Below are 26,178 nucleotides of genomic sequence, written 5' to 3'. Positions count from 1 at the left end.
GCTCAATTACTTAACTAGACCCGTACTTGAACTGATTTGCTTAATTAGACCTTTTTACTTGTTTTCAGATCCTAAACAGTTGCAGATTTCAAGTTAGCCATAACATTTTATAAGTAACTTGAACTGCAACTGTTTAAGAGCTGAAAACAGTTAAATGTCTAATTAAGCAAATTAGTTAAATTAAGGGTCTAGTTAACTTGAGAGCTCAGTTGGAATGAAAACCAGAAAACCTATAGGGTCTAGTTTCAGCAGCCCTGCACTAATGTGATGAATCTGGTATTGTTCGTACCTTTCGTCTTTGCTTGGTGATGTATTAAGATCTACGTAGACCTAACAATTTGTCTACCTGTGTTTTTTTTTTTTTTTGGAACACGAATTGAATGATTGATTAATCCAGCCACATGGTATATAGGAGAAGAGAAATCATTTGTCTGGTTGAGGGAGTTGAGTGAACACTGTATTTGTTTTATGTGTATATTGATCAGTAAAGGTGAATGCCCAGCCGGACATTAGTGTTTTGTTTGAACTGTTTATTTTGGCCCTTGTGCTGTTGTTTGTTTATTTGTTTGTTTGTTTGTTTGTTTGTTTAATAAACAGCTTTCTCCTGCCGGTAACAAGCATTGCCAGTGACGCTTTCCTATGGTATATGTTGGTTACAACCGCTTTTTTATAACTCCTTCTAGCTGCTTGCTGTAAGAAAACAAGCAGTGTTGAGAGATTTTATGATTTTGCCTGCTAAAGCACTTTCCTTTTGAGTCACCAGAAATTGACCCTTTAATGTATTTTAATACAAGTTAGAGCTTGCAAACATGCTTCTTTTTGATCTAAATGATAGTCTAGATGACTTAATTAGAACCATAATTGGTAATAATTGGTCCAATTAAGTAATTTAGAACACAGTTGGAACAAAACCCTAGAGCAGGGGTGCACAATTCCGGTCCTGGAGGGCCAGTGTCCCTCCTGGCTTTTGTTCCAACCTTGCCCTAAATTACTTAATTGGACCAATTATTACCAATTATTGGTCTAATTAAGTCGTTTAGAACACAGTTGGAACAAAAGCCAGGATGGATCTGGCCCTCCAGGACCGGAATTGTGCACCCCTGCCCTAGAGGGACACTGGCCCTCCAGGACCAGGATGGGAGACCCCTGCTCTATGGGATTTGACTTTGAGTTAAAAAAAACAGACAAAAAATGCCTGCACCCCTTTTTCCCACTGTAGTGTTTTACACTATGTATCGATGGATCATTTAATGAATGGATCCCGGGGCCTCTGATTATGTTTCTCACTGTATGCCACTGTGGTGTAGCCCTCAGGTCAGGGCAGGTCTGTGCCCTTGAAACAGCAGACCACGACTAAGGAACTGTGGCTCAGCGCTTCTTTGCACACTGCTATTATTAATAGACACATAAAACAAAAAACACGCCCAAGCTACAGCAATCTCGATGCCAGGCAGAAAGCACAACCGACTGCTCGAAGCCCTTCTTCTCTCTCAACTAACAAACATTTCTTGATCCTTTTTATAGTGGCATGGGTCTACTTGATCATCAGTTAATCAATTCATCAATTCAGACACATTCTTCACATGCATGTGGCATGGATGATCTTAATCCCGAATCTCTTGTCTTTTATTTACAAAACCGCTATCTACATTTGCAGGGCCTCTGCCCTGTCACAGCCACATACAATAGAGCAATATCTTTTCTGATCTCATTCACAAACTGTTTCTTCATTTTCAGTGCTCACTCAAACACATTTCAATTGAAGTTGGGCAACTTAAATGCAAACTATATTGATACGCTCACTTATTTTGTACATTTCATAAAACATATTCCTATTATTTCCTATTATATTATTTTATAGAAGAGGTTTAAAAATGTTGATAGAAATAACTCATTGAATTGGTTTTGTGAACAGCAGGTATCGCAGCTCGTGCTGTGCCTTTTATTTCATTTTAGATGATTTATTTATTTATTTATTTATTTGTTTGCAGACCACCTGATCGTCATCTGCTGTGATCACAACAATGTTATGGTTTCAAAAACTACTGCTGCAGTGTGCTTTTCTAGAAGGTAGGGGCTTGTTTGTTTCAATACATTCAAAATGTTCAAGCCAATTGGTCAATAGATGTAGTTTTATTGCTATCTTAGGGGCGGGGGGTGGGGGTGGAACAGAAGTATGGACTTCTGTTTTCTCGATCCTAGAATAAATCATGAGATAATGTAATGGTAATTTCGAGATCCTGCGATAAATTATCTCGTGATCTCCACATAACAGAGATTTTTTTCTTTTCCCAATGGCCTCCATGACAGGACTAGACGGCATGGTAAACATTCTGACTGGTAAATAACTTAATTTGCCAGATCGTGTTAACCCCCAACTAATTCTCTCTGCATATTATCATTGCATTGAGTAAAATGCAACACACAGAGAGAGAGACTCGGGAGCAATATTGCAAATAATTTTTCTATTATGTAATTGTCATCTTTTTTCAATGAAAATCTTTGGTATTGTACACATTGTTTTTGTTCTTGATGTTTTCCAACTAATTTGCCTTATATTTTTTTCTTTCAGTGATATGTTTCTCCTTTGTATACAATACTCGAAACTGGGCAAAAATACCAACACATGTATCAGCACTGAAAGGGTCCTGTGTCGTTATACCGTGTTTATTTAACTTTTCTCGTTTTGACGAATATGCTAAAGACGTGCTTGGCATGTGGCAATATGAGAATTTTGGAAAATACATAAATCACCCTAACCCTTTGGAAGTAGTGAGCAATTTTAAGGGACGTACAGACCTGATTGGAGATTTGCAAAAGCATAATTGCACTCTGAAGATTGATGCAGTGAAAGTCGACGACACTGGTCCATTTTGTTTTAGATTCGAAGTTCCAGAGATTGATCGGGCATCATATATAAATCATATGGTATTGATCCACGTTAAAGGTGAGAGCTTAGTCATTTAAAAATCCTTCCCTAAATTAAAGTTGTTGTGAAAAATGTGGCTTGCTTTACCATCTTTATTTTTAATCGTGCATTTCTTTTTTTTTGGTTGTTATTAAATTTAGTGCTAAAATTGAGGAACAACAAAGTGGCTATAAGCATAACTAATTATGTGGAGGTCTTGTGATGTGGAACATTATACATATACACAAGATAAGAACAATTCAACTGCACTGTCAATAATACAGTAGCACAGAGTCAAAGCATTTTGGTAACTGACTTTCATATAATGTTGGTGTAATGCGACAGCCATCAGTTATTTACTCATACAAATTAAACTGGGGGATCATTCCATGCATATCTGCTAAGCGAATTTAAAAATGGAAAATATTTCTACCTTTATTTTAGAATTGTGTAGTTTTACATATCATTTAAACAAATCTGTTTCCTGGTTTAGATTCTCCAGATGTACCCTCAATAAATCGCTTGTCAGATGTCAAAGCCGGGATTGATTTAGCTGTGACTTGCTCGGTTCCTCACACTTGCCCATCAAACCCGCCTGCTATTACCTGGAGCCGCACCAATGCCACTTTGACAGTTCACCACAAAGCAACAGGGAATGCAATGTGGGAAGTGTCTTCAGTCCTCAAATTCATACCATTAGCGAGTGACCACATGAATCGCCTGACATGCACTGCCCAATACTGGGGAGGACAGCAAGCAAATATCTCTGTCTTGTTAAATGTCAAATGTGAGTTTTTTTTTAAAAACGTATATCTTACTATACTTCAAGTCTACCGGAAGTACAACATTTTTATGTTAGATTCCATCACGTTTTTCAATCTGTCAGTTTTATTGCTAAGTATATGAAAAACTACAAAGCGGTATGTAATTCAATATCTTAACATTATGCAGCAGTTTTCACTGGACTTTATGAAGCAACATTAGTTCATTCTATAGGGTGATGCAAAACATTTGGCCAATTAACACATACTGTGTTAGCATGTGTCTGACCTACTTGATTTTACTGTCGATCACCCTATGAAAGTCAACACTGAGTACAAAGAGTCTGGAGTAAAGGAAGGAGCCTCGATTGACCTGCGGTGTGCCAGTGATAGCTACCCTCCTGCCAGTCACTATCACTGGTACAATGTAATTGATGATCAAACACTGAGACTGCCGCAAACCAGACTGCAGAATGTGACCAGAGGTAGCAGAGCCCTTTTCTACTCTTCACAGAACAGTGAGGGATTGAGCAACTCTACTACAGTGAGGCTCAATGTGAAGTGTAAGTGCTGTATTGAGACTAGTGTACATCTACGGACAAACGTTGTGCATCACCCTATAGAATGAACTAATGTTGCTTCATGAAGTCAATCAAAACCTGCTGAACAATGTTACGCTAACATATTGAATTACATACCGCTTTGTCATTTTTCATATATTTAATGACAAATATCGAAACATGTGACATTTCGAAATCTAACATGAAATACTACTGTACTACTGTTATGTCTTCCGGTAGACTTTTGCAATATTATTTTGTAGCTTTTTTTTTTGATTACATGGTGTTAAAGAAAAGATCTAAATTATGTTCATGTAAGTTTTTTTTTTTAATTCTAGGTGATGCAAAGCTTTTGGTTATAGCTATAGTCTGCGTGAACACAGAGATGCTATAGTCTATAGGGAGGTGTGGGGTTTTGAATCAGTGAGTACTGGAGCAGTCTGGTAGCCTTACAGTTTGAAGACATACATTTAAAAACTTAATTAATAAGAATACAATACCAAAACAAACCTTGCAAAACCAAGCGTGTTCTTTTTTTTTAACTAAACATTTAGCATAATTTATGGAACAATTTACACACCCAGTTCACCAGTTGTACCGATTCTTGTATTACAGACAAGCCAGCGATTCTGTCGGAATCAGCCTGCACCGTTGACATCACAGGACAGGTGACTTGTCAGTGCATCGTGGATTCCAACCCCCCACCTTTGATTGAGTGGCGTGTTTCTGACAGCATCCTGAATGAGTCTAACACCGGTCTGAAATCGTTTTCCGTTAATAACAGCAGAGGAGAGCAGAACACAGTCACAATAGGAGTTCTGCAGGGAGGGGTGGCCTTCACAGCAAACATCTTCTGCTCTGCCACCAACACCCTGGGGAAAGCCTCACTGTCATTCACACGTCCAATGAGTGGTATGGTGCTCTTCTAGGCTTCTTGCCATTTCATCTCATTGGATACGTTAGAGAAAGCTGTTGTTCCTGTGGTTTGAAATCTATAGAATACAGTCCAAACAAAATGATGCAAAATATTTGAAAACCAAATCGGTTGTTTGTAACAACAAAATAGTAGTATAAAAACCCTGTTGAAGCGCAGAATCATACCGATGTTTTACGGATTATATTTATATTGTATTGAGTGATTTTACTATGGGCTTCAATAAATCACTGTGGTGGAGAAAGGAACATCAATGAGATTAAGACCACCCCTGTTTAATTGATCTTGTTTGCAGATCTCTTCATATACATAACAATCTCTGTTGTGGCTGCTGTGTTGATTATAGCTATTGTGGCTGCAGTGAGACGACTGAGAATAAAGAGAAGCGAGTAAGTATGTGTTTATTTATAGAAAGAAAAAAAACACTTTTTGTGACTAATAAAGCTAGCAGATGCCACATCAGCACAAGTTTGGAAACCACCTAATAAGGCCTCCCTTACTGGCTGCCCAAACTGCAAAATTATATTTGTAGATATGATGTATTACCTTATAAATAAAGCACGTCTTGGACAGAGGATCTAAATAAGATGCTGTTTTTTTAGAATTGTGCCGTATGTTCCATCTATACCCAGGAAATACTGGAATTACAAATCCTCAATCGTGATTGGTTGATTTCTAATACGCGCTTGATCATACAATTCTAATCTATTCTTGACATTTTTTTAACCTTGCATACAGGAGGAAACAACAAGCCCCGGAAATTGCTTTCAGAAATAATTATGGAAATACTCAGGTATGCTAATAATATAACGTCTTGTGTTCTATGTTTGCTGTAAGCCTGTTATGGTCCAAAACTTTAATAGGCCAGATTGCAATGACATCTACAGTGCATATCTGCATTTCTTACATTTTCTTTTCTGACATTTCCCACATATACCCAGGGTGATATCGCTAATGATATTTATCAAAATGCTCAGGTATGTAATTATATATTCATCTCATTTTCTAATCACAAAAAATGTCTGTAACTGCATTTTTACTTATTTTGTTTTTTGTATTACATTTCCCAACATACAGCTGGAAACAAAATCTGGAACCCCAGATGGTTTCACTAATGATGTTTATGCAAATGTTCAGGTATGTAATTAATATATAATATCGGTAACACTTTAAATTATTTCTCTAATTACTTAGTTACAATGTACTTATAATGTAAATCTTTTTGCATGATATAAACCTAACCCTAAACCTAAACCCAACCACCATAACTCTTTTCTGATACAATTGTATACGTGCATGTATTGTAACTCTGAATAATAACATTGTATTTATGTGTAAGTACACATGTATTCACTAAGTAACTACTATGTAAATACACAGTAATGAGACTCTTAATAGTGTCACCATAATAACATCTTTTTTTCCAATTACCCAAAACATTTTTAAAAACTGATTTTTATTTTAAAAGATGCTATCTTCTCCGCTCATTTATTTGTAACCACATATTCCTGATAGTTTTGATATTAGTGTTGACACATCATAGGTAAATAAACTAGGAAAATACTTTTTCTCAACTTTTTCTCTGGAACGTTCGCCAGGAGAAGGACGTTTTCTTCTAAACACTGCAGCGTATCCAGTTCATGCTCCCTCTTGCAACAATACTGGAGCTCTGATCAAAATGAGTTCTGTAAAGTAGGAACAGAAAGCCAGAATTGTTGCTGGAGGGAGCGAGATATGGATACACAGCATTCCTTAGAAGAGATGTTTTGTTTTGTTTTTCTCTTGGCGAATGCTCCAGAGTAAACATTGAGAAATGTGTTGCCCAGCTGATTTTAGGTGTGGGATTTAAACATTTTAAAAGATAATACAGTATTCTTAAAACTATAACGCAGTGATACAGACATCAAAAGACACAGGAAGGTAACGTAATGCGTTTCTTGTAAACTTTGCTGGGTGTTCAGTAACACATTATTGTCACATCGCTGTTGTCTTATCCACCTAAAACACACAGGCATTTAAAGTAGTTGAAGACATTTACGAGAATGTAGACGCCAACATTGGACCATACAAGGACTACAGAACGAATCGCCACAAATAGAATCCGCGTAGCTGGAACAACAGTGTGAAAACAAACAGAATATCGACTAACCAGAAGAGGATTCGATTCATATTCTTTTGAGTTGATGTTTTCTATCATAGTGAATATTTCTGCTATTGTAAGGTGATAATCTAATTACTATTGCAGCTGCAACCATAAGTATTATCTGATTTGGTGTCCACCAATTTGAACTATTTAGTTGTGACAGCTTTTAACTCAAACCTTTACAGGGCCTAGCAAAACCTTTAAACAGCTGTAGCATTCTGTCATGTGATTTCCAGTGTTGTTGTATTATTTTCTATTTGATTGTGCTGGCCAGCATTAACTGTCCTTTGTATCTGTGACTGATTTGAAAAAAAGCTTATGGTGTGATTTTTTACTAATACTTATACTAATATATCTGTACATAATAATGTTAAACCCTGTAATGTATAATATAAAGGGGTGGCTAAGCTATTGTATGTGATACAGAAATGAGCATTACTGGGTTAATGCATTACTGGGTTAATGTAATGTAATGTATAATGTATTACTGTTTTAATAAATGGGGGGAAGAGTGATTAAGCACCTTTTGTTGGAAATTGCTGTATGTCTTAACGGTAAGCAATCTAGCAATACTTAACTCAGTGGTACATCACTTGCATTAATAATACATCTTCTATTTTGAACTTTATAAACAGTGTTTGGATTCTGTTTAGGGTGACCAGACGTCCTGGTTTGACCAGTGTCCCGACATTTTCCTTAAAAAAGTCCTGATTTGCAATAACAACAGATGGCACACCTTACGTTATTTACTTAAACAATCACCAATCATAGAAAAAAAACATGGTTCCAGAATATTTTTTTTTCGTGTCTGTTACTAAACTAAATTAAAAGCACGGAAAATGTGAGAAATTAAGGATATAAAATAGGAATGCATATGGTTACAAAACAGTTTAACTTGGCTATGAATTGGAAAGGGAACATGCAATATTTGATGGAAGGTAACAAATCAAGCAGAAGAGACAATGAAGAAAACTGTTGAGGGGAAAAGAAAAAAAAACATGTTTTCTTTCACAACTTTTTTTTATATATTGTCCACTGAAGCCCCTTCCTTTCACACATTTGTGTGTGTGTGACGTTTTAACAGACATGCATGCATTCTCTAATAGGGGCTAATCATATCAACCCACCACATCCTCTGTAGCTACTGAAGAAATCAATCAGCAAACACAAGAAAATATTGCAAATGGTTTTATTGAGATACAGTAATTAACACAAACCCCAGCATGCTGAGGCAGCCAAAACTGTGGTGCCGTTTTAACAAAGCAAAAGACCCTATTAGAAGGACTTGAGAATCTGAGAGAGGAAAGGGTTCGAATGGTCAAACTTGAATGGGGAGTTGGGGACAATCCTGGGAGTTAAACTAAATCTACATAAAATCCACAAACCAAGTTTTGAATATCAGGCCCAAAATTGATTTTAGCTTGTTTAATAGATAAACAATTATACTATTTTTTTTACAATTTGCCTTTGCCCAATATGTTTACTTGTGAGAATATTTAACATTTCATTACTCCTTTTAATCAATCATTTGTAAAACTAAGAAATAGTCCAGCATTTATATCTACACTGGTGAGAGCAGATAGACCCCTATTTTTTCATTTAAATGTATTTTAAGATCACCGTTTAATCAGTAGCTGAAAAGTATGTACGTGCTGGTGGGTACGGGGATGACCAGAACAGAAAGGTTTAGCCTAAGCTATAAAAGTATGCTACCGAGATGCATGCATCTTGCTGGTTGGTTATTTATGAAGTAAAGCCCAACACTTCAATATAAAGAATGTTGCTTTTCCATTAGTAGCGCTGGCATCTTTTGCAGCTGTAGGTTTTCCAGACTGAAACAGAATTTAAAAAATGTATATTAGATACTATCTGTAACAATACAAACACCCGATACACACACCAGTGACAGTGAAAAAACTGCCAGCTTCTCTATGCCAGTATCACTCCACTATTGGGGCTGGTGTATAATCCAATAAATGCAGAACGTGAACATTGATTTGGTCTTTACAAAAACTAAAACAAGTATACTTTTAAAACTATTTTTAATGTCCCAGTTCCAAGCTTTGGAAATCTAGTCATTGTAAACTGTTTCTTTTTAATCATATACCTGGACTGTTTTAGCCTTAACCATATCAGCCCGACTTGTGGAGAATATGAATGAACAGCATATTTTAATTGAAAAAAAGGTCCTAGTTTTTCACTCTGGAAATCTGATAAGCCTACTTCAATTTGTTTAGATGCTAGACGAAGTATATTAAAAAGCAGAAATAAGGGTGCATACTTACTATTTGAACAGTAGGGGTCGTGCTGGTAGTAGTAATAGTGGGCTCCTGCAAAGACCAATTGCATACTGTAGATTAGTCTGGGAAGTCAATTCACTTAAGAGTCTAAAAGATCAATGGCTTTGCTCTCTGGTGTCAGTACACAAGGAGTGGACACGTGCATCACCTTGCAATCTACAGCCCACCCTAAACCCGCCGTGTTCCACACTCCAGATACTGAAATACTTGTATTCACTAGGATTCACTAAAAAAAATATTAAAGGTAAATTATATATAGTAAAGTTAGAGAGAATTAAAAATAATTTAAACTAACAATTTGAAAAAAAGGTACATCCTGGAACTGCGTGTGAGAAGAATTCACTTTTTTTAAAATTTATAATTATAAATTGATAATAAATATATATTTGGCCACTTTTCTGAATTTTTGTCTTTAATTCACTGCAAGATCATTGTGTAGTTCATGTTTCTCTTTTCCTTCGGGACTAAAATGGGCCACATTGTTGTAATCTTTAATCAACTCCTATTTTTTGAACGCTGTAAAACACCCATTAAAACCAAACAACTATAAAGTTATAGATTTCAAGTCCTCTTAAGCACTCTCAATGTGTTTTTTTTGTAACTCATTTTTGTTCTCCTTTAAAAAAATAGGAGTCAAAGAATGGAGGAAAAGCTTTGAAAATATGGCCCATGGGGGGGAAAGATTCACTGTGTGTAATAGAAGACTATTTACTCACCACATCTGTACATGCCTGTTAAAAAAAAAAGAATCAAACTGTAAAGGTGCTCATACATGTCATACATGTTAGAATATATCTTTAAATAGAAAGTCATTCAAGTTAATCATTTGAGCACATTTATAAATATCCCAGACTAGGAGAAAGAAAATGTTTTGCCGCAATTATGCCATATCATTTCTATTCTGTTGAAACCCAAAAAGGATACAGTACCATTTTATACCATCAGAAAGGCAAATAACTCTAAATAAATACTCAATACTATTTAGAAATGTCACGGCATAAAACAGTCAATATGCAATGCATTTAGAAAAACAAGAATTCAGTAGCACAGCAACATACAATTAACATGGGAAAACATTTGAACCAATGCGTGTGCATTTAAGCAAGGACAACTATAAGTGTTATATTAGCAAGTTAGCAACATTACACATTATAAATATGTGTAAACAGTTAATCCACAATAAGTTATTCACAACTAAGCAAAAACAAGCAATGCTGGTTTGTCACCTTCCCAATTAATAAAGTGCAATAGTGCATATCTTTGACTTCAATACAGAGAATCAGATAAACACAGAACCATATAAAGGCACTAAGAAAGAGCATCACATTCAATTAGTAGCAGCATTTAACAAGTAGTAAGTAGGCTGTAAAGACACATATAATCAAGCAGCCACCCAAAGAGAGCAAAAAAAGCCCCCACTGTGAATATTCTGCAAAAAGTTTGCGACTCAGTATTAATCCCACGTTGTTCAAGCATAAACAAAATACAGTCACCGCTTCTCCACTCATTAATGACCAAAACTATAGCTCTGAATGAAATATATGTAATCCAAAGAAAAGAAAAATAAAGTCCAGCCGTTAAGCAAGTTCTCAAAAAATATTATACAGTTTCATTCTTTCAACCCCGTTCGAAGTCTTCTGCGAGATAGTTGCAGTTAACGCAGGAAGCAAATCCAGCCCACATCAGCACTAACAATCAGTTAAATATTCTTGAATCTTCCAGTTTTCCTAATATATTTTGCAATACATCTAATAAAACAATTATTGGAAATATTGCAATCCCTTAATTCTTTCCACACATCTTCTCTCACCTTCCTACATCTAACACATTCAACCATCAGATGCTCCACTGTCTCCTTTACACTGCATTCCATGCATAACCCATTCTCACACGCTCCAATTCTATATAGGCATTCCTTTAATGTTGAATGCCCTATAAGAAGCCTTGGTAACACTTTATATTAAGGTGCAGCTTATTAATGTGTTATAAATATATAATATATACTTAATAACTATGTTATGGAGAGTTAATAAAGCATTATAGAGGGTTTATAACCATGCAATAGCCATAGACTGAATTACATTTAAACATCCCAAAGTAAAATAGGTGGCTAAAAACTGTCCCCTTTATAAAAACATAATTCCCTATTGCATGATTATAAACCATCTATAATGTTTTATTAACATAGTTATTAAACATATATTATATATCAATACGTTTGTACACTAATGTGCCTAAACACTGTGCTGTGTGCAAAAATGCACGTAATACAAGAAGATTTCATAGTATAAAGATGATTTAAATGATCATCAAGTATGGAACACCATCAAACACAACAGGCACACTCAATCTGTTTATGGTGGATCAGGACATGTATACATGATCCTGTGCGACTCTGAGCCATATCTAATGAAGGTGTCTTTTGAAGTAAATAACATTGTTTTTAAAATTGTATTAATTCATAATTTATTTATTTGCCGTGCTATTTTTCGTCCGCATCTGTCAATATAGCGCAATCAGTCGTTTCCACAGCTGTTAAAATGATTGTTACAAACTTACAATTTAAATATAATTAATAACAGGGAGGAACAGTTTTATTATTATTATTATTATTATTATTATTATTATTATTATTATTATTATTATTATTATTATTATTATTATTATTATTAATATGGTCTAAATTATTATAAATATATATATAAATAAACAGGAAACCACTTACTTTTAGCACAAATGCTGTCATCTGTTCAAGAGAAATGGAAATAAATCATTAAACATCATAGAGGATATATTTAAAAGAAGAACATTTTCTAATGATTTGTAATGTTAAGAATATTTTTAAAAAATAAATACTTACAACAGAAAGCTGTGGGCGAAAATAAAGAAAAGAAACATATCTATTTTAGTGGTCTAACATTTTCACACGTGAGTGCTTATTGTTTGTATAGCACTGATTACTGAATGAAAATTGAAATTCTCACACCCAGGTTTTCATGCTGGTAGGTATATAAAGGACATGACACATCTTGAGGTGTTCCAATACATTTGCACACGACTGTTCAACTTATTTATCTTCCATTTGTACTTCAAAAGCTATGAACGCAGGATCGAGGGTGAATTGTGATACAGTATCTTTGTGGATTATTCTATTCACCAGAACTAACATGCAATATTAACGATTCATTCTTTTTGCTAAGAGATCCTCTAAGAAAACAAAAATGCTCATAAATATGGCATCATATAAATCCAGTGAACATCAAATTAAGGTTCACTTACTTTTTATACCCATTCCGTTGGTTGACAGAAACTCTTGCGGAGTCACCCCTGCGTTGGCGTTACAAAGGAAATAGAAATATTTAGCAAACAGCCTTCTTATGGAATTGATCTTCCAGGACCCCAGTTGAAACCTGACCCTTTGTACCATCAATGCACCCTGAAGCACCTTTGTATTCATTCATACATTTAATGCTCATGAAAGGTTAGGGGGAAATGTCCATCGCTACATTTAGACACATTGCCTTCTGGCTCCATAAAATGAATCCCAGTCCCTAGTTTGCCAAATTGTGCTGTTCTGTGGATAATGTATACTGAGATCACCATATTCATTTCACCATATTCATGTACTGAGACTGATTTAAAACCAGCTATATGCAGTCTAACAGGAAGTGCATTAATAAGGCAAACATTTGCTGTATTTATTTTTAAGTAATAAAAAATATATACTTATATTTACACTATAGTTTCAGAAATGGGGATGTTTATGGGGAACTACATGTTACACGGCAATGGGTACGTTTCACGTAAATTGTGAAAATTGTGATAACCATGAAAAAAATACAGCCTTAACAATAAGTTTGTGAATTAGCCAGGATGTGCTCTAGACTGATTTGCAATTACCTGCTGAGTAAACTTACTGAAAAGCCAATGTCATTAAATAAATAGGTTTTTGAATGTGTGGTTCAATGCAGTTGACTCTCTCTCATCTGAATCCTATTAATCCAAACTGACCTATTATCCAAATCCTAATCAAATACATGCTGACAGCAGCTGTAGAAACCAAACCATAGATTCAGAATCCTGTTTAAGAATTCAAGAACTCACTCGATTGTTTTTCTTTGTTTGTTTCGGCTTCAGATTCCGCAGAATTCTCTCCACCTACATGCAACACAGGGAGAGTTGCTGATCAGAATGACAAGTCACAGAGCCAACAGTAAAGAATACAAATTATAGAAAATGTGTGCACATATTATGTGTTTTAGTTAGCTCTAATCACAAACACAAAGCCAAACAGCCTGTTACTTTAAAATTATAATGAATGCTTTTTTCTTTAATTGTGGGGCTTATGAAATGAAAAGTAGATCATTGTTGGCTGTCGCAAATGCTTGACCATTTCCGCTCTAGGAGTGCCCCTAAATCCTGACAAGTACAGTGTAAATATACATATTTGGTATCACTTCAGAAATTCAGCTTTTTAATAGCAGCCCACGTATTTGAAATTTGACTCAACTGTGATTAGTAAGACAAAGCCAAATTCTGATCTAAGCATAAACAGCAACAGAGAATACAAAACACACATATTAAGAAAATGAACAGGGAAGGAATGAAATATTCCAGCAATGTAACTGATATAAAGTATCCCTTTAAAGCAAGCTAGCAATAAAAGCTGATGTAATCACATTAAACAGAGAGAACTGAAGCGCTAGTCTGAGCAGCTGCGATTGCTCAATATATTTGAACCCAGGCCTCAGCAGTGAATGGAATGTGAATTATCCATCCACACCAACTACCGCTGTGGCCAAAAGTTTTGCATTACCCTTTAAATGATGTCTCCATCCTATAATTCTAGGTGATGCAAAGCTTTTGGCCATAGCTGCAGCCCCACTCTCTTTAGTTGTTTCTCGCTCACCTACCCAGCGCCGACGAGTCCTGCTGGTACCTCCGGCCCTCGTTTGTCAGATCTGTCAAGACAAATCATTGTATTATTATTTGTTTATTTAGCAGACGCCTTTATCCAAGGCGACTTACAGAGACTAGGGTGTGTGAACTATGCATCAGCTGCAGAGTCACTTACAATTACGTCTCCCCCGAAAGACGGAGCACAAGGAGGTTAAGTGACTTGCTCAGGGTCACACAATGAGTCAGTGGCTGAGGTGGGATTTGAACAGGGGACCTCCTGGTTATAAGCCCTTTTCCTTAACCACTGGACCAAACAGGCTCCTGCACTGTATCCTTCAGTGTGTTGTCTGTAATATAACTAGCGTGCTTCTACAGTGCATAGAAAAATGAACACTATATTGTAACTGCGCATAATAACATTGTAATAATGTGTAAGGACACATGCATTTACTAGGTAACACTACTGACTATAAGCTTATTCACACACTTGGGGGATCCCTGGCTTAAGTTAATGCGATGTGACAATTACCATTTTTCTTATTTACCCCTTTTCATGAAGTCAGCTCCTAAACTGAAGTACAAAAAATAAATCATAATCTGTAACGAACCGCCTCATCCTTTTACAGTCCCTCCTAACGTGCCAGCGAAGAGAAGTCTTGTCAGAAAACACTCTGTACAGTACTGTTTACCATAAAAGCTTTAACAGGGCAGCCGAGCCAGAAATAGCCAGCACACTGCCTCTATCTGGTCTTGTTGGGAATTTGTAGCCAGGGTAGCCACAAGGGTTTAATGGAGACAGGTTTAAAATACAGACACACAAAAACTATGTCTCATCTTAGAGGAATATTTTCCGTCAGTGTACTAAGAAAAGACATAAGCGGTAAGTCTAACTCAGATGAATGTATAAGCACACACATAGGAAATCCTCTTTAATGAGCTTGTAAATTGCTTACCCAGTTCCCTCTTGCTGTTGCTGACTCCTTCATCCAGCTCTTCCGAGTCATCAAAGATGGACTTTGAATCTGGGGAGGCAAGGAGACAAGGTTCTGAAAGCCATTCCTGAAGAATCCCAGCCCAAAAGGCACATACACTACCAAGCCTTGGAATGCAGCACAGTCCTTGTTGTCTAAACCAGGGGTTCCCAAAATTATGACTTTTTTTTTTACCTGAGACCCACCTGTTCAGCTGCATTAGGCACTGAGGCCCACTATTAGCACTTCTTAAGAAAAATGACAAACTAAAAACATTTTTAACACTGTAAATAAACTTAATCTAAATTGTTCTTTCTTCATTGGTATTTTATTAAGCTGTATTTATTTATGTAATTTGATACATTACTGTACGTTTAGGCTTAACTTTTTCGGTTAACAAAATTAGAGTAAGTTAGCATAACAATATAGTTAAAAGAGAAAATTAAAATAACAAGTAGATGCCAAAAATTACAAACTAGCCTGTCCTCAAATGAGGACAATGGCACTTAAGAGGTGAATATGCTTTACCATACAAATGTGGGCTTTACCATGCTTTTACAATGTTATTTAAATGGGCTTTTCTTATATGTATAAACGACAAACATTATACCACAAAGTGTTAATGTAATACTCAGAAAGATTCTTGAATAAACAGTCAAATTTACCCTATAGCATCAATAGGTATAGCTGATGCCTCATCGTTTATAGACAAAAAAAAATGTTGGGCTACAGTATGTCCTACCAACTGTCTTAACCAATACTACCCTCCAAAACAGCTCCCAATACTTGTTGGAGGTAATAAGGTTGCTTTACAATACATCCAGCCCTATTTGATAGTGTATGTTATCGCTTGTCATTAGACACATTATTATCATATAAGTAGTGTTACCTGCTCCAGAAAGCAGCCATGCTGACAGAACACAGAAGAGAATGGCTCTTGCAGTGGAGGCGTTCATCTTCAAGAGGTGATTGACAAGTGCTGTTCCAAACTTCAGCTGTTTCTGTCCCTGTGTCCTGCTCTGTTTTATACCCTTTCCAAGGTAAATCCACTCCCACCCAACATAAAAGGTCAACGACTTTCCATTTTAAACCCTACTTCCTTTTCACTGAACAGTATTGTGTTGTGTGATTTCTGTTACCATCCATTTCTAATTTCCATTTTCCAACGCCAGCTTGGTGACCTTTGGAAACAAGGATGGAGCCAGCGATGGAGTGATGTTATCTCCAGATAGGGTCAGATAGTCTAGGCCGAACAGATAGTGAACTTTTGATTTAGTGAAGGTAATGCAAAAATTGAAGTCACGGTTGATTGGGTTTTAAATCGTTGCTGTTGTTCTTCCTAGGATGCCTTTGTAAACGAGCTACCTGTAGCTCATATGGCCTTCCTAAATAAAGAATTTAGAAAAATCTAAAAATCTGTTTAAAATACAAATGTACAGTAAGAGTCTTTGCCAGTGTGTTCATGTCTTCACAAGCATAACTTATTTTATTCAACACTGCATTTAATGTCACCCGTACTTTTTTGTTTGCCTCAGCAATAGAATTTTAATCAGCTTTTTTTTCTCCCATGCAAATGACGATAAAAAAAGACACTGAAATATTGGCTAAACAATCTCATTGACAATTGTATTAATCTATCAGATGAAGGCTTGTTTGGGTACACAAGAAACACAGTGTACTGTGCTGTAAAATCTCTTATTATCCAAACTTATTGGGACAAGTTCATAAAATTAATTTGTTCAGAAGTATGAACAAATAGTCCAGAAACCTCCATAAATGACCATGCCAAACCTGTATCTCTAAATTAAGAATGTACAGACACTGACTGAAAATACCAGATAGAGCTATGGCCCAAAGTTGCATCACCTAGAATTTTAGGATTGTGACACAAGAAAAAAAACTATATGAACATATTTGAGATATTTTATTTAACATTGTGTAATCAAAGAAACAGTCTACCGAAAGCCATAACAGTAGTACGGTATTTCATGTTAGATTTTGAAATGTCACATTGCTCAATTTTTGTCCATTTTTCGTGAAGTATATTGAAACGACAAAAAGCGTTATGTAATTTAATATGTTAGCTTAACATTATTCAGCAAGTTTCATTTGACTTCATGAAACAAAATGAGTTAATTCTATAGGGTGATGCAAAACTTTTGTCCATAGCTGTAGACAGCTGGTTTGTATATTTTCTCTATGGTGGAAGAGGACTGGGTTAAATAGCAATGGGATGATGAAGGTTTTACTGTACTCTGAATGGGCCCTCAGTTAAAACAACCAGGAAACAACAGGCAGGCCTGACTTCCTCACCTGAATGTCAGACGAACAGGAAACCTGATAAATTCACACATCATTGGCGTTACAGACATTCAGACAAACACAGAAACAGGAAACAGTGGTCAACAGATAAGCAAATGATCCGTTATAGGAGCTAAATTAAATGTATGTCTGCTTGACTCCCTTCACAGTGGGCCCCTGACAAAAATAAGTACGATAACATTTTAAAATGTGGTTTATGAGCAAGTTCAGAAACCATAGCATACAGTATAAATATTCAGAAAATGATTTTATTTCAAAACGAAACTATACAAGATAAAACAGACTTCAATACTATGTAAGAACATAAGAGAAGTGTGGGAGGCCATTCGGACCATCAAGGCTCATCCCTTGTTAGCACACAAACCCCCTCGTTTCCTTCTATTTTCTAGGCTGAAGAGATTTAATTATTTTAGCCTGTCCATAGCTCATGTCATTAAGTCCTGGGATCATCCTAGTTGCTCTTCTCTGTACTTTCTCAAGTGCATCGATGCCTTTGTGGTGAGGGGACCAAAGTTTTTTTTATTTTTTTGTTGTTAATTATATGACAATGGAAGCAGGGGCAGCAGTGTGGAGTAGTGGTTAGGGCTCTGGACTCTTGACCGGAGGGTTGTGGGTTCAATCCCCAGTGGGGGACACTGCTGTTGTACCCTTGAGCAAGGTACTTTACCTAGATTGCTCCAGTAAAAACTCAACTGTATAAATGGGTAATTGTATGTGAAATAATGTATAATGTGATATCTTGTAACAATTGTAAGTCGCCCTGGATAAGGGCGTCTGCTAAGAAATAAATAATAATAATAATAATAATAATAATTGATTTCCCACTTACTTCTATAGAGATATCAGTATATCCTTCAATATACCTAAGGTATGTCCAGGTTTCATCTTTGACCTAAATGCCATTCAGTCAGTATGTGACAACAATGCTATAAAAAAAATAAACAGTCAGAGATTTATGATTGAGACTTAATGTAAAGAAGAGACCAATGTTTGGTGCAGTTTTCTTTCAATCCGTTTGGGGGCAGCAATCAGCCATCACAACCATAAAATGAAATAGCATCTATGTATAAACAACAACAACAAAAAAGCATCTGCGGCATGTTTGTGTATTGAATATCAAAAACACAACAGGCTTTGAGATTTATAAATGACAAACAATGCATTACAGTCCTTGCATGTAGCTTATGCATGATGTTGCAGAGTGACCAGTTACAAGTCAGCGGACCAAACATGTGGCCAGCATTTCTACTGCTACTCTAGCACCCCCGTGAATCAAGGAAGGAGAAGACATTCCGAATTTCAGCACTATCCTCCAGTCACCACACTGATTTAGGATTTTCCATCTTTCTCTTGTAACATGACAGATAGATATCTGGAGCATATAAACACTCGGATTGAGACATAATTAAAGCAATATATACATACATAATTTTTGTATTTTATTTAACATCATGTAATCAAAGAAACTACAACATGATATCGCAAAAGCCTACCGGAAGCCATAATTGTAGTACACTATTTCAATGTCAAGTAATGTCAAAGTTTTTAATTTTTGCGAGTTTTTCATTAAGTACGAGATATGTAAAACTACAAAGCAGTATGTAATTCAATGTGTTAACGTAACATTATTCAGCAGATTCCATTCGACTTTATGAAGCAAAATTGGTTAATTCTATAGGGTGATGCACAACCTTTCGCCACAGCTCTACAATTTCTTAAAAAAATTATTTAAAATACCACAGGATTTGACAGGCACAGAGCTCTATGGTAAATCTGAAAGATATTTCAGTCAGGAAAACTCATTTTTTTTAGAGAAAAATATGTATTAAAGCTTAGACAACAAATACTACATTATGCATGTTTTCATTACATCTTTGGCCTTTGCATAATTTAGTTTGCTGATAGTGGAGAGGCTGACTGTTGGGAAGCCATAGGCATGGGGATAGCTGCCCTCTCCCTTAGACAAAGCCAGAAAACAGGTGGAGGCTGGGGAGGAGGAGGCAAACTCTGCGGGAACAATTGGATTGATGTGAGATATAAACCCCTTTCTAGCTGAACATTGGAGGTGTTGTTTATCGAAAGACAAATGAGATACTTGCCATTTGACTGACGAATGTTCTAGTAATGAGGGCGCCTAATATGCTTGATTTTAATCTAGCTGCCTGAGCCACTGTTTTACTTAATTACCAGCACCTAGTCAGATCAAATCTGAAGATAGTAAACCAGCAAAGAGATAAACCCTGCAGCACAGAGACCCTTTTAGGGGCAGGATGTTGAGTTGGTAAATTTTTCTTGCTTCTTTTAAAATGTATGTGTTAGTATTACCGCCTTCCTATCAACTTAAAAAAACATTTCTGTCTTTAAGTCTAACCTTATTACACACAAAGGGCTTTGATTCTCAAAGTACTCCAAAACGCCATTAGCACAATGTTATTGGACAGTAAAAACACATTCAGAAAAATGACCAAATCAGAAATAAACAGAGGAGGCTCCTTAGAGGAGGCAAAGAAGGCAAAGTGAAAAAATGTAATACTGTTCAATAAAACAAAACCCCCAAATATTGTCTAAAACTCAAGAACAAATTTGATTTTAACCAAATCCTTAGGGCTCTTGACCGGTCTTGGGTTCAATCCCAGGTGGGGGACACTGCTGCTGTACCCTTGAGCAAGGTACTTTACCTAGATTGCTCCAGTAAAAACCCAACTGTATAAATGGCTAATTGTGTGTAAAAAATAATGTAATTTTATGTAAAAATAATGTGATATCTTGTAACAATTGTAAGTTGCCCTGGATAAGGGCGTCTGCTAAATAATAATAATTCAACATTCCTGTATTGACAGCAGTACTGAATAACAGAGGAGGCAAGTCTCTGTTATAAACTCTTATCTGCTATTAACGACAGTACTAGCAGCAGCAGATCATGTGATCTGAGTGCAGGTTTTAATTGGAGGAGTCCAGAGAGTTTTTTTTTCATCAGAGGAGCCAAGCCTCCATCATAAACTCCTTTCTCTGTAACCACAGTACTAGCAATGACAGGAGACGTTGTCTGAGTTTTAATTGTAGGAGCAGATCATACCTTCCTGCCCCTTGCTGAAACACTGCTACCGTGTGCTCAATCATAAGTGAAATGTTGAGGAATGTAAATTGCAGAATTTGGTTTCGTATTCAATTTTCTGAAGGAGATTTTTAAAAGTGACCAGAAAAAAAAAAAAAATCCATCATAACGGTAGGACAAATTTAACAAATTGACAGAAAGAAGTTAAATACGAAGCCAGGATGTTGTTGACATGCGTGAATGACGGGAGTTTTCATCCTTATTTCTGCTGATTGGAAACACCTTTCAGCGTGTACCAGATAAACTACAGCGCACCCATATGCCTGTTGCACTGTGAAGTGGGATATATTTTCAAAGTTTCATATTACGGAAACTCTTTCACTTTCTTTTCGCCTGTACAGTATATCATTATTTTGTTGTGCTTCATTTTTTGTCTCCCTTTCTCCTGCCGTAACAACTTTGTTTAGAAAATATTTTATGCAAATGTTAGTGAAGTGTTCTTGAAATCGAAATGCTATATTCATGTTGTATACAGTTCATTTTTAAACACACGCTGGCAGTGTGTAACAGTTACGTATATTAGAATAAACTATGATGGGCTATTTGGCAATGCGCCCCGCCCCTGTGTGCATTTGTGCGTTATGTGTTGTATGTTGCGTGTGTTAATGTTGGTGTATAGAGATTGGTACACGGGATATAAACGGGTCTGTGTTTCACGTGTGATTTAAATTGTATAATTAGTATGTGAGCACAGGGTTGCACAGAATTAATTCACGTGCTGGGATTCAAGTGAATAATTAATTAGTAATTGAATCCCAGCACAACAGTATATATAGATGCACATTTCTTTCACTCGGGGTTGGGTGTTCAGGGCGAAGGAACGGGAGAGAGTGAGGAGATAAATTAATAGTGAACAATTGTTACGTGGTACGTGTTTGTTTAGTGTTCGTCCCTGTGTGTCAGTGTCTGTTTGTTTTGTTTATATATTTATTTTGGCGTAAGTGCCGTGTCCTGTTTTGTGTTTAAAACCTTTTTATTTTGCAATAAACCTTCTGAACGCTACCATTGCGTCTCAGTTTCACTCATCACCACCGTCTGTCTGTGTGTTTCTTCCTGGTCTGACGTGTCACTACCAGCCAGCCTTGTGACAGGCTACTGTTTTCTTTTCTCTGTTAGCTAGTGGAGAAAATGCATTTAACAGCCAAATTGGAGTAAACATGTTTAGACTGCACTTGTACATCTCTTGATCTACCTCGATACACAGAACTTCCCTGACCTGAGCACCATGTTACTGGATCCTCCGCTAATACACTATCCTTGCACTATTGCAATACTATTGTGTCATTGTAGATATAACCTCTTGTAATCCTAACTTGTTGCATCCTAGTTCATATTGTATTTTAGTAGTAGTATTTGCACTTACTGTAAACTATACTGTATTTAAATATTGCAATGTAACCCTGTAAGTCGCCTTGAATAATAATAATAATAATAATAATAATAATAATAATAATAATAATAATAATAATAATAATAATAATAATATGAAAAGACATTTAGTTTTGGAGCTTGTGAGTGTTCAAAGATGTTTCTTATTTGTTTCAGAATTGTATCTGCCAAAAGAAAACCATGGATACTACTCTAAAAATGTTAAAAATGTTAGAGGGCATAATGATTGTATTTATAAAGTTAAAATGTTAACACCTTATCTAATGTGACAAAAACTGTGTTCCGCTGATGTAGCGGTTTGACATGTGAAAGTCACACTCTAAATACCATGAACCCCTGTTTTTACAGAAACTAAGCTGTTATTTCTTTGTCTAACCACAGTTTAAAAATTCCTTGGTAATGCAAACTAAAAAATAAAACAAACAAACGTCTTGTTCTCACGCTCCATGAAACCAGTCTTTTCCTTGCCAAATGTTCCATTTACTTAGATTTGTATGATAAACCAATTTGGTGCTTGTATCTCTAAGAGGTCAAGCATGTTTTCAGCACACTGAGTTGTTGGACAAACAACAGCATTTACATCAAGTGTGTGTGTGTGTGTTCTATGTCAAAGAGCGTGAGTCAAAGACAAGCCTGCATTAAAACAAGTGCTCTGGCCAAAAAAAAAGGTCTTTACACTGCAATCAGTCATAGCCTGAGGCATGACCCTAATACCCCATTTACACCAGTCACTTTTAGACTGACTCTGATGCGGCTCAGCTCCAAACCCAGCCATTCTTAAAGTTGCCTGCTCCAGAGGGAGTCTCTGCGACGGCTTTGGCCTGTTTTTGTGCTCTACTGTGAATGCATTGGTCCCTGAGCCGGCTCACGCATAGGCCCCAGTGTCAGTGTCACTCAGCCATCTCCATGGGAACAGGACACATCAACACACCCAGCTGAAGCAACAGGCCTGACGAACGGAAGTGGTCAGGGCAGGAACATGCTACGGTGTTTTTTTTTTTTTTTAAATCTTCTATTTTGGGCAGTTTCTGTCATGCACATGATCGTTTATCTTGGTAACCTCTAATACAAGGAACGAAAGGTTTGCTTATCTGGTAATATGATATGAAAATGGGGAACCAACAAAATAAGATTATAAACAATGTATGAACAACAGCAAAAAGAAACAAAAGTGTATAGCAACTGCATTGCAAAAGCAAAGTAGCCCCATACAATTGGTGAGACAGATGTATAAAGACAGACAGGTATAGAAAGACAAACAAGACTATATCCACTATAACTAATTATAAACAATAGCAAAAACAAAACATTTTATAATAATAGTCCTAGTATTTCTAATCATATTCTATAATTGTTAATAGCATAATTAATAACATGTTTATAGATTATTTATAATCACTTATAACGAACCCAAAATAACACTGTTATATATATATATGGCATTTTCTTTGCCTCTTCCCCCGGTGTTAGGGAACCACACGCTGTTCAAAAACATCCCGCCTCAGTCTCTTTAACTTTGACATTTAGAGACGCCACCAATTGCTGAAATGTATACTTTAATGTTGGATCTTTATTTGGTTTCAAGTGAAGGCTGTGTAACTGAAGGCTTAACCACAACTTAGGGTATCAAAAAAAGAGAGAAAACACTTACATTAACAGACACACTAAAATCCACAGTGTAGTATGGCTTTTATCCATTATTTGCCCAAGTAACTAAGTTAGCTCCTTCATACTGAATCCCAAATTGTGACTAACCACAAGTTTGGAACTATATATACACTGTATATATATATATATATATATATATATATATATATATATATATATATATATATATATATATATAGATATATGTTGATAAGAAGAAAAATATAAAAATTAAAAAATTAATTTACATAAAAACTTTAAAGGATTAAAAAATCATTTATTTTCAAAAATTGATGATGTCAGAATAGAATGTTCATTCCAAGAGGCTCCGAAGTTCCAAATTTAAAGATAAGCTCATGTTCTCTTTGCTTCCGAGATGGTGATGTCTTCAGCAGTGTGATTATTGCTGTTGTAAGTGTCGGGCTACTGGAAATGTCAAGGTGTTGATTCGAATGCTTCGTAAATGTTCAATCTGCTAAATGTCTTTTCGTTTCCCCAATGTGTAATTGGTTGCATTTTGTGCAAATGATGCAGTACACTACTCCTTTAGAAGTCCATGTAAAGGGCTGGTGGATGTGGGGTGATGATTTGGGGCCTCAGTTTGGGAGTTAATATATTTGCATGTTGTACATCGTGGTCTGTTGCATGGGACTGTGCCTTTTAAGGTTCTGCAGAAGAGCGAATTTAAAAAGGCACAGTCCCATGCAACAGTCCACGATGTACGACATGCATATATATTAATCAATAATATTTAGCAAATATATTAAGCAATTCTTACAAAGAAAAAACATTATCATGCTTTTTTGGTGAAGGGCAATAGCTCGCCAGTTCCTCTTTAACAAAGCTGTGATCCTTATTTTTCTTCTTAAATTTCTTTCAGCTTTCACACTTCGGAGCTTTACTTTCTGAAAGCTGATTTTCACATAAAGGGGTTCAATATGGCAAAGTTTGAGAATGAGAGAATTAGAGTTACTTTCTAATGAGCTTCTCGCTAGTAGCATTGAAACCAAAATTAGGCAACTGAATTTTCCTGCACAGCACAGCCTCTCAAAAAACACACTCTGTGTCTCCGCACACATCCTAGCTAACTACCCATCTGTTCTGCATATTGTTAAATATTATGGTAATACTTTCCATTAAGTGTCTCTAATTACTGTGCATTTGCATAGTAGTTACTTAGTAAATACATGTGTACTTACACATGTTGTTATGCATAGTTATAATGTACTTAATGTGTACATTTTTTTGTATGCTATAACTCTAACCCTAACTCTTTTCTGATACAATTGCATGCTGACATATATAATGCAAAAAGATTTACACTTTAACGTCTAACAGAGAGTAACCCTCAGATTACTGAATTTGCTGACAGGACTTCATTGGGCAGTTCATTCCAGGGTCAGTTGGAAGCCGGCCATCCAGGAAGGGGGTGGAGTCACGGTAATAGAAGTCATTGCCCTAGTACGGTAAGCGATGTGTCAGTCATGGATTGGAGGAGATGTAGTTGAACTAGCTGTCGGAGGGGGCATGAATAAAGGTATTTTAAGGGACATGATGCCTTAATCTGTTCCTTTGATGTGGTTACTGAAAAGACCTGTTTAGGAAATGGACGTAATTAATTATCGTGAGTGTTTCGTTTGTTTGATGCACTAACTGTTTGTCATTTGTCTTTGTTAGACGGCAAAGCACTAGCCTGGAAGCTGTCACTACAAGCCAGCACTAAACCCAGACTACACTACACCACTGTTTCACTGTTTGTCTTTCACCATACCTGCACATTATTAGTGTCTGATTGTTTTGGGACTGAAACAATTGTTTTGCACGGAGTGATACACATTGCTGTGTAGCGCCCATGCTTATTATTTAAGTGTTGTTGACTCCCAGCCAAATAAAGGAGCTGTTTTTATTGATCTTCCAATGTCTTGTGTGTGTTATTCCTGAGACTGTACCAACTACACCCAGGCACGGCAAGACACTTTGCCACACACCCGAAAATCATTGATAAATCATCTAAAAACATCTCAACAAGTGAAACAATCTGATCTCACGTGCAAGAACTCTCTCCTATGGCACTTCCGCTGCTGTATGTAGGTTTGACAAATGTCGAAACAAATGGATGTCATAATCGCAACAAGAAATTAGATTGAAACCAGAGGACATTAGTAGCGTGTCTCAGTACCAAATGATAGCTTCGTCCAAACCTGGGTACACTTCTATAGTACCCCGGTC

The 26,178-nt window shown here is 36.3% G+C and overlaps 1 protein-coding gene and 1 long non-coding RNA gene across 7 annotated transcripts in view; one reads left to right on the top strand and one right to left on the bottom strand.

The window, feature by feature from the left end:
* The window catches only part of LOC117433913 (myelin-associated glycoprotein-like), a 10,036-nt gene extending 2,215 nt beyond the window's left edge, over nucleotides 1-7,821 (top strand). For 2 of the 5 annotated variants that reach the window (XM_059009275.1, XM_059009276.1), the window contains 10 exons: nucleotides 1,992-2,070; nucleotides 2,311-2,340; nucleotides 2,573-2,947; nucleotides 3,402-3,695; nucleotides 4,845-5,141; nucleotides 5,459-5,552; nucleotides 5,902-5,956; nucleotides 6,105-6,140; nucleotides 6,241-6,300; nucleotides 7,175-7,821. In XM_059009275.1, the coding sequence (XP_058865258.1) occupies nucleotides 2,025-2,070; nucleotides 2,311-2,340; nucleotides 2,573-2,947; nucleotides 3,402-3,695; nucleotides 4,845-5,141; nucleotides 5,459-5,552; nucleotides 5,902-5,956; nucleotides 6,105-6,140; nucleotides 6,241-6,300; nucleotides 7,175-7,261 (1,374 nt within the window). In that variant the 5' untranslated portion in view covers nucleotides 1,992-2,024 and the 3' untranslated portion in view covers nucleotides 7,262-7,821. The remainder of the gene's footprint in view (nucleotides 1-1,991; nucleotides 2,071-2,310; nucleotides 2,341-2,572; nucleotides 2,948-3,401; nucleotides 3,696-4,844; nucleotides 5,142-5,458; nucleotides 5,553-5,901; nucleotides 5,957-6,104; nucleotides 6,141-6,240; nucleotides 6,301-7,174) is intronic. The other 3 variants (XM_059009277.1, XM_059009278.1, XM_059009279.1) reach the window with 2 other exon arrangements.
* A 660-nt stretch (nucleotides 7,822-8,481) lies between these two features.
* Nucleotides 8,482-12,352, bottom strand: LOC117968949 (uncharacterized). 2 transcript variants are annotated; one of them, XR_004662425.2, is made up of 4 exons: nucleotides 12,332-12,352; nucleotides 10,323-10,337; nucleotides 9,592-9,636; nucleotides 8,482-9,138 (listed from the first exon to the last, which is right to left on the bottom strand). It is a non-coding gene; the product is annotated as an uncharacterized LOC117968949 (long non-coding RNA). The 2 variants fall into 2 exon arrangements; XR_009310979.1 differs by lacking the exons at nucleotides 10,323-10,337; nucleotides 12,332-12,352 and having other exon boundaries at nucleotides 9,592-9,695.
* Between the last annotated feature and the right edge of the window lie 13,826 nt (nucleotides 12,353-26,178).

This window comes from Acipenser ruthenus, chromosome 38 (genome assembly GCF_902713425.1).
Source record: "Acipenser ruthenus chromosome 38, fAciRut3.2 maternal haplotype, whole genome shotgun sequence".
Lineage (NCBI taxonomy): Eukaryota > Metazoa > Chordata > Actinopteri > Acipenseriformes > Acipenseridae > Acipenser > Acipenser ruthenus.
The sequence above is the reverse complement of the archived record's forward strand: the minus strand, read 5'-3'. Positions and strand labels throughout refer to the sequence as shown.